The sequence below is a fragment of the Poecilia reticulata genome, chromosome 3 (assembly GCF_904066995.2).
Source record: "Poecilia reticulata chromosome 3, P_reticulata-male-v2, whole genome shotgun sequence".
Classification (NCBI taxonomy): Eukaryota; Metazoa; Chordata; class Actinopteri; order Cyprinodontiformes; family Poeciliidae; genus Poecilia; species Poecilia reticulata.
Genome location: NC_088832.1, coordinates 28,508,211 through 28,517,317, shown reverse-complemented (window position 1 = coordinate 28,517,317; position 9,107 = coordinate 28,508,211). Strand labels below are relative to the sequence as shown.

Below are 9,107 nucleotides of genomic sequence, written 5' to 3'. Positions count from 1 at the left end.
CTCTGAAACCCCTCCAGAGAGCAAAGAGTGATGACGGCGTTACACAGTGCGAGCACACTCAGACTTTAGACAGGAGAGTCACAGAAAGGAGAGGAGGAGAGGGAGAGAGAAGGATGGACGCAGGAAGCGGCCTCTGCGTGACAGACTGGCGAGATGAAACTCAGCTGAGATGATAGACCTGCTCAGAGAGTCCGCTTCAAATGGAAACTCTCTTTAAGAGTTTTTAAAAGTCTCTTCTTTTTTTCAAATATTTGTTACGTAAAATGCAACTTAATTAGTAAAATAGGAGCATGTTTCTTTGTTTAATGGAAGCGCTCTTTTTTTTTTTTTTTTAGTGAACTAATATTTTTTATTTTATTTTATCGTATTTAGTAAGATGTTTGCTGTAAGAGTTAGAGAGTGAGTGTCATGTTGTCTTGGTGCGTTTTGTTTCAGAGTCGGCTCCCTGCAGCAGGAGCCATAATTTGAAGATCCCAGCGCCTTTAAAAGGAGCAGCAGCTGCTGCGGCTGCCAGCGCCTCTCAGCACCGCGCAGATAAAGGAGGAGGTAAGAAGCATCTTCCCCCCTTTTTTTTTTTTTTCCTGATGCGTGAAAGTGGGATGTCATCTTGGGTTTTCATTGTTTTTTTTTTTCGTTTTGACTTTTTCGCCATCTCTCCCTTCCCCTTGAAAGAATTACACCGCATTTTTATTTTCTTTGACGCATGAAAACTGCTTTTCTTGGCCAAGAAGAAGCGAGTGAAAGATAGTGCGTGCCACTTAAAATGCCTGAGGGAGCAACTGTAATCTAAATTGGATATAGAGGCTATTATTACACAACATTATGCATTGTGGCGGACTAATTGCGTGGCTGGATGAAGTTAAACGGTCATTTGTGTCGAGTGGCGGGCAGGTTTCTGGAGCGCAAGGTCAGTTTGCGCTGCTCCCCAAAGCCTTAAGTGGTATACAGGAAAAAGGAAAAAAAGAAATGCTTGAAGTATTCATGGGATTTTTAAATCTGTGTCCTAAACCGATTAGTTGACACCAATTTTTCTTTGATGTATTAGCTGAGGGCTTTTGCCACTTGGAATCCCATTGAAATTCAAAACAGTTTTCGCTCCAAATGCTTTAGGGAGATCTGCGGCAAATAATGGATGTAATTTATTTTTGACCTTGCATTTTTTTCTCTCCAAGGGTTATTAAATGATTAAACATACATGCACTCTGCATGCTGAGTAAACCTGAATTAAGAAAATGTTAGCTTTTACTGTTCTCAGTAGTGTTGGATTTTTAGATGCATTTTGAAAAAAAAAGTGTTTTTCTTTTGTTACCTAACAAAACTACATTTTTGTATTTTTTTTTTTTTAATTGTACTGACTGACTGTGTTTTGTTTGAAATCCATTCAGATCCATGATGTGGACATCTTCTCAAGTCACCAAGCAATGAACACACACACTCCTCCAGGCTCCAAACACACCACAAACACACTTCATTTTCATTTACTTGACTTAATTGTCAGTAATTGCCTCCTTCCTCATTTTTGCGAAAGCCTTTTATGAATGACCACTTTGTAATTATCAAATCAGTTCATGTTCTGGAACAGAAAAACAAAAACAAACCAACAAAAGATCTGGAATCCGATGAGCTGATATGAGTTTTAAGGGGAACAAGTTTGTTTTCTCTGTACTTCTTCAGTGACTCAAATGAAGATGCATGGTGTGAGAGTGAGTGTGTGTTTCCTCTTGATGGGGTTTCTGTACCCGTGCACATCCCACCCTCACTGGCCCACAATCCCCCCCGCCGCCAGGCTGAATTGCAGACCTCTGGATTGGCTAAGTGATGAAATGATGACCCCATTATGAGAAGTGATTCCAAAATGAGAGGTATCAGACAAAGACTGCACACCCCTCTCTGTTTCTCTCTCTCTCTGTGTTTAGCTGCAGCACCGTCCTCCAGCAGCAGCCTGCCAGCTGAGCAGATGATGATTGATTTGCCTGAGAAGGATCACAGGAAACAACCATTGATTTCTTTCTTCTTCTTTTTTTTTTTTCCTTTTTTCTTCTTTTGGTGTTTTATTAGAAATATTTATTTACCCCTGTATCTGTGGGGCGTATCAAGATTCACTTCGTATGACAGAAGCTATAAGTGGGATAATTCACACTTCTTCATCTGAAGATGGACGACCTGAGGTTCTGCATTCCTTCAGAAATGAGTCAATAGACTCACTGAGTAAATGAATATTGATTGAATAATGCCTGAGTGTGGATATGAGCTCTTGCAGTGACCCTTCCTTCAGACTTAACTACAGGCATCCTTAGTGATGCCAAAACTTTACAACAACGTATCTTATGAAGGGACAGCTAAAAAAATATATATTTTATAGTACATTTATTTCAGAAATACATTTTTAAAAGTGAGTATTATATTATTAATAATCATTGTTATTCATTGGATATGTTCCAGGCAGTTAATTCTGTTAATTTTGATAATTATGGCTTGCACCTAAATAAAAACCTAAAATTACATTTCTCCAAAAATTCATATTGGAAATACCAATTAAATGTAATTAATGTAATTTTTTTTCTCCAAAATTCTCTCAAAGCAGAGCTTGAGACAGACTTTCTTCTGTCACACTTTTTCCTTCCACTGAACCTTTCAATAATATGTTTGGATACAGCTAATTGTGAAGGATTACCCTCTTTAGAAATGGCTTGATGTAGATCACCTGTTAGCTGAGGGTGTCAGTGCTTATCTGCTACATATGTATGTTAAATTAGCTGAAGTCCTTTTGTGGGCCATACCATACCTATAAAATAATATTTCTGTATTCATTTTTTTTTGCTTGTTGTGTAATAATATAATTGCCTGCAAGACTAAATTTTGGGTTTTAGCTGTAAGCTGTAATCACCAAAATGACCAGAATTGATTAAAATGTGTGTTTTTTTAATCTATATAATTACTGTTTACTCTTTTAAATTTAATTACTGAGATAAATAACTTTTTAAAAATGTTTTTTACACGAGCTTCGAGACACACCTGTTCACTGCAGCTGGAAACCAAAGAAGCAGAAAAACATGAACAGTTATTCCCCCGTCTCTCTGGTAGTACTTGTTTGTTTCGGCTTAATTGATCCAACCAGAAGTACAGTTTGCATCAGGTAATGATTCCATGCCACCTTAACGCTCATGAGACGCGCAGGAAGGAGGAAAGTGTGTTGCTTCACAAAACGTAAGGCGATACAATGTGCAAATCCAATGAGTGCCAAAACACTGAAACCACAGTGTGGGAGCAGTGTCCCAGATATTTGCTCTGACTTAATCCAATTGAAATAGTATGAGTGAGTTGCAGGGGCTCCCAGGTCTGTTTCTTGCTTATGTATGTGATGCATAATAGAAGTTGACGAGGTTGGTGATAGATCACAGCCCAGGTAATGTAAACACATTAATCCCTCAGGGTTCATGTGCATGTTCTTTCTCTTGTTTGCTCTCTTCTATCTGCCTCTCCTTATACCGAGACCCCCACCCGCCCCCCCTGCGGACCCACCTCAACTCCAACCCACCCACCTCAGCCCTACCTCCACCTCCACTACCCCTCCCCATCCACACCCCCACCAACCAACTCCCCAGTGTTCATCATCTTCCCTAAATGCGTTAGTGGAGCACAAACCAGAAGCAGCCTTAATCTGTCAACATGCCCTTTAATTGGAAGGAGAAAACAACACGTGCTCCTGGTTGTGCCGTTCCTAAGTGCACATGCCAAAGAAATACAGCGGTCACGGAAGAAGTGATCCCGGGAGAGTGGGGCATAATTAAAAGTATCTTTTAATAGGCTTGTAATGCTGAGCCTGACTCTTGTTGCCCTAAGTAGAGTGCAAAAATCTGCGGCTGGAGACGGACATGCGAAGGGGGCTTCTCTAAGGGAGCCTGTAAACGATACACTGCCTCCACCGTCATCAGACATGCTGTCTCCGCCTGAGTCACCGCGCTGAGGACAACAGCCACTTTCAGCCCCTGCTGCGGACACGTCGGCTCACCAGCTAACCGTGTTCCTTTGTTCCCCGAATGAGAGATTCTCCTCCACAGCACATCAGCTCTCCAGCTCCCCGTCCCCCGTGTAGCTTTGCCAACTTCTGCTCTACCTCCAACTCACAACACCAGTGGGGAGTGAGGACTGGGATTAAGGGGTTGATTTTGGGCCTGCTACACTGTAATCAAATGAGACTGCTTAGGGGAGAGGAGGAGAAGGAGGAGGTGGAGTATTATGTTCTGTAACGCATTCCACTGCAGCTGGGTTTTTTTTGTTTGCTTTGTTTTTGTCAGGGCAGACTTTGATGCCGTATCCCCTTACCTTTGTAGTCCCGGTAGCCATGTTTCATAAACACAGAATAGGAAACATCCTCGGCATTAGAAATGTAGATTGCCGCTTTCCTCTCCGTCACTCTGCATTCCGCACGTGCCCGGTCGCATTTTCCGTCTCCCAGCACCCGGGTATTAAGTTTCGTCTCCCCTGCCTCTGATACATTTAAACATCTCACAATCAGCCCCAGTGATTTAGAGTGTCATGTATAATCTGCGGCAACAACAATGCCAGCTTCGCTTTATATCCTTGTGTCGTTTTTTTTTTTTCCCTACTTTTTTTATTTTCTGTTTCAGGACAGCTGCACTTGCTAAAACACTTAATTCATTGAAGCCGAGAAGCTAGCTTTAGAGCAATTTCGAATTTGTCTTCATGATTGAGGATATTATATTAATACCGAGCTCCTCATTCTGTAGAGTACCCTCTTGCTTTGTATTATCACACAGGGAATTGTCTGGTCTCACTTCTCTTTGTAGTTAACTGAAACCCTCCATGGGATTGAGTGTAATTGTATTTCTAAATCTAACTCATTAAAAGCCAAACTCTTCAGTTCTCCTGCCCACATATCATATTTTTGTCTCACTGCAGTCTTTACGTTATTCCGTACTCTCATGAGAGTACTTTCACACATGATTTAATATTTAAATGTCAGTCCTGTGAATCATTTAAAATAATTCAATTATCCCCCACATGAGTTTTTTTTTCTTTTTTGACAAGGTACAGAGTCCTCTTTTCATTTTTTATTTTTTTTTACCCGTCAGAAATGTTCTCCGTTGTCTTCTTCTGTTTTGTCCAACGTCTGACACACTGCCCTGGGTGATTGAACCAGATGTGGAAATCCAAAGAGGAGATGCTCCCCCTAATACCTGACACCTGGTGCAGATTTGGAAGGGATTGCACTGCAGGTACTGCCTTACCTTTTCACCAATCCCTAAAAGTCCCTGAGGTATTTCCTTTCCTGTCCGGGGCTGTGTTTGTCTCTGCTCTGCTTTGCCACCCAGCTATCCTGCCTGTGTCGGTCGGCCCCTGTGTGTTGGGATTAGGGCGAGAGGGTGTTGAAATATGATGCCTATCATCCGTTAGATACATGCCGTTCTGATTTGTCCGGATATTTGTTTGGCCTAAACGATTTCAGGAGGATTAATATGTTTCTCAGCTGTATCCCAGGCTTTCAGGGGTTTAAATAATACTTTGTAGGTGAGGTAGATTTGAAAATGTAATAGAAAGCTACTCATTTTACAACTATTAATGTCTTTAAACAGTGAACACAGGAGAAATTAAATATCATGTGCATTTCAATTTGATTGTACTAAACAAAGCAGCTGCTGTGAATATTTACCTATTTCCCCAACTTTCTGTGTGTAGTTCTGTTGTACGTTTCTCCAGTTACACCAACACCCTGGATCGGGAGATGATTTAAAACCAAATGTGTTGTTTTCTGGAGTTCCTTCTCGTCTGCAGGCTGCGCTGGGACAGAACAAAAAGCCAACATCAACACATAAAGGACATCAAATCCTGGCAACCCTGTGATATCTGAGCTAGGTGATCACAATGCACCTTCGTGTCATCTGACCCGGAAGTGGGCAGGCATTATTTGGACCAAGTTGGAACATAATGCTCAAGAGCTGCAAAACAGACCAGATACAACTAGTGGTGCATGTTTAGTCATGTTACCACCAAAATTTCAATGTATTTCACTGGGATTTCATACGATGGATAGACCAAAAATGTAAGAAAAATAATGCATAATTTAAAAAATATTTAACTTTGAAAAATCTAACACATATGCCATATATTTGCATTTAGCTGCCTGAGTCAGCTCTTTATAGAACCACATTTTGCTGCAGTTTTCAGTGAAACTCTTTTGGAGAATGGCTCCACCAGCCCTCTATGTCAACAGAAAGCAATTTTTGCCAATTTCTCTTTGCAGTTTAATCGCGCTTGTTTTGGAGTATCAGCCATTTTGACGTCACAAACACTGCCAATTTACTTTTGAGCTGGAACATGCAAAACCTGAATGCATTTATTTGTAGGTCCAGCTGTATGTTTAGAGTCATGATCTATTTGGAAAGTGAACTTCAGCCCAGCCTCAAGCCATTTTGGGGTAGGTGTTTGGTTCCACCTAAGTTTTGTTCCACCTAACGAGTCAAAAATGAATGACGTTGGTTTCATCTGACCTTGTACTGAAAGTCTGTTATGTGACTTCATGCAGGGTTCTTTCCACAAAGGATTTCTTTCTGTTATTCCTTGTTAGTGTCTGTACTTTTCAAGCATACAACTAATAGTTTCCCTGTCAGTGGATTATCCCTCCTGAGCTGTTGATCTCTGTTACTCACCCAGAGAAACCATAAACCTTTTGCTGCTTTTTTCTGATTAAAGTTTCCCTTTCCAGGCCTTTTAAATTTAGGAGTATGGCCGTCTTCTGCTGGGGAAACAGTTATGCCGCACTGTCCGAGAGTTCCAGATCTTGGGAAATTGTTTCATTTCATAATTTTGCTTTAAGCTTCTCCCTTTTAGCTGGCCCTTTAAATTTAGGGTAATCTAATTAAAGAAGACTGAATGCAAACGAATGCCACACACTTTTGATTTTCACTTGGAAAACAATAGGAAAACACAAAAATCCCATGTTCTTTCCTTGTACTGTGTGTTGATCTTTCACATAAACAGCCAATAAAATATATTCATTCTATCTGTAAAGTGCAAAAATGTACAAATAACTTTTGCAAGACTCTTCCAACTCTTTCCAACTCTATTGAGCAGCACATTTTGAATCATTTTAGACAAAAAACAGAAAATCTGGAACTGTAGTATAATGTTATAACTTAAAAAATGACTAACGTAGACGAAAGGTTGAAGGCACAACATAATAACGTATCAATTTCTTCCTGATAGAGAGAGATATTTTGCATCAGCGAAGCTCATTCAAGTTCTCACTCGCTGAGCTTTCCAAGCGCACTGTTTATGTTGACACATGCAACTCTCTTCCTGATGCAAATCCAATCTAAACATTAAGCAGAGGTAAGGCAAGCGTGGCCCATAAAGGCTGAGAGCTCCAAACACTTTGAACAGACAACTATCACTAATCACTCCCAGAGCAGTGCGGCGTGTAATTACTCTGCCAAACGTTTGCCTTTCACAGCTTAGCACCGGGAGCCCTGACCCCGTCTTTCCTCACCGCCGTGCATGTGGAAGCCTTGTGCCCCCCGCCGCACACCCACCTCACTCCCTCCACCCCTCTTTTCCCTGCACTAAAAGAGAAGGCAAGCTGAGCCTCCCTCTCAGTATTTCGAGGAAGAGTGGTGGAGGAAGGAGAAAGGGAGAAACACTGGGAGGGAGAGGGCCCGAGGTTGGTGCTTCCGGCTTTGTGGGAGCCCGTTTAAATGGGCTTTGAAACCCTAGCCATCCGGAGATCAGAAATAGCCTTATTGACTGCGAGGGCCCAGAAGTTACTGAGCACGCAGTGTTCTAAGAGTTCACCCTTCCTGGCTGCTCCAAATGGCAGGAGGGGGCATGCAAGCCAACCAAAGTCTCAGGACATTAATTTTTATATCAGGAGAAAAATAGTATTTTTCTTGCTATTTTTAAATGACTCAAGGCTGTACTTTTCTGATTTTCTTGCGTTTTTTTTCTTTCCCCCTCCTGCCTCTGCCTTATTTATTGATATTAGCTGTGCGGCTGTCATTCTGCAATGTGATCTGTCCTTTCTCTGGGTGAATGCTGATAAGATGACACAATGCAAATATGAAGCAGGAGCGGAGCCGCCTTGGCAAGCAGGTATTGCATGTGCAGGGGCTGGCATCCCCACAATGACTATTAGGTGAATTTCACAGCCTGCTTCTGATGTCTAGCAATGACAGGGGGCCTTTAGAAAAGGATGGACAAGCCTCTGCCCATCCTTAAACCCCCAGACACACACAGGCACATAAATACATCCACCCAGAGGAATAAACAGACAGAACAATATCTATGGATTCTAATATGATGCTACTTGCTCCTGAGTGAAAAAAAAAAATCCTGTAATTTCTTGCTTCTTTTAATATGTTTTTGTCATTTATTTGTTTTTAATCCCCCTACTGAGTCACAAATAAATGAAACTAACCACATCGGAATGGCAGATTTGGAGATGTTTGTAGATTTACGGCGTTCCTGTATTTTCTCGTTCCTGTGCTGTGGAATAAGCCAACACAGCTGTACAAGTTCAGTTTGACTTGCAGCCTCTTAAAGAGCTCTCTATGTCGCAGACTGATCTCGCAAAGGCTTTTCAGCGAGCGCCATTTTATCTTTGATGTAGTAATTTCACTTCATCAGTCAGTTGTGACTAAAAATACATCGGGGATTAGCTTCATGGCCAGTCTATCTCACACTGCTTTGATAACATAATGGGGTCTGCTGCTCGTGGTTACAATCATCTGATATGTAGGTTCATAACATTCAAAACTGCACTTACAACACTGCGACCTTTTTGAAAAAGAATAATAGAGGGTGATCTTTTTTTAAGTGCTGGTGAAAATGATGTGTCTCCCTATTTTTAATTCCTTTGTAGAAGCATTTTGCAAAGATGAAAACAGCACCCAGCCCCTCCCCCCCCCCCTCCCTTCTACCTCCTTTCCCCTCTTCAGTTTCTATTCTACACAAATTAGCTATGGTCCTGGAGGGCAAAATGACAAGAGGTTACTGGAAGACTATGTGTTTAATTAATTGAAAAATGCTTAAATTGCTTTTACAGTTGTTATGTGGAGTGAAAAAAGGGAATCCGTGTTGCCAGTACTCAC

The 9,107-nt window shown here is 41.4% G+C and overlaps 1 protein-coding gene across 3 annotated transcripts in view; it reads left to right on the top strand.

Moving 5' to 3' along the window:
* The window catches only part of LOC103462665 (uncharacterized), a 127,441-nt gene extending 119,005 nt beyond the window's left edge, over positions 1 to 8,436 (top strand). For 2 of the 3 annotated variants that reach the window (XR_014086982.1, XM_081605406.1), the window contains exons 5-6: positions 436 to 546; positions 1,386 to 4,887. Coding sequence is in view for 1 of the 3 variants with exons in the window: in XM_081605406.1 (XP_081461532.1) it covers positions 436 to 546; positions 1,386 to 1,393 (119 nt within the window). In the remaining 2 variants the exon portion in view is untranslated. Of the gene's footprint in view, positions 1 to 435; positions 547 to 1,385; positions 5,241 to 5,700 lie in introns of those variants that run through there. The other variant, XR_014086980.1, reaches the window with a different exon arrangement.
* The last annotated feature ends 671 nt before the right edge of the window (positions 8,437 to 9,107 follow it).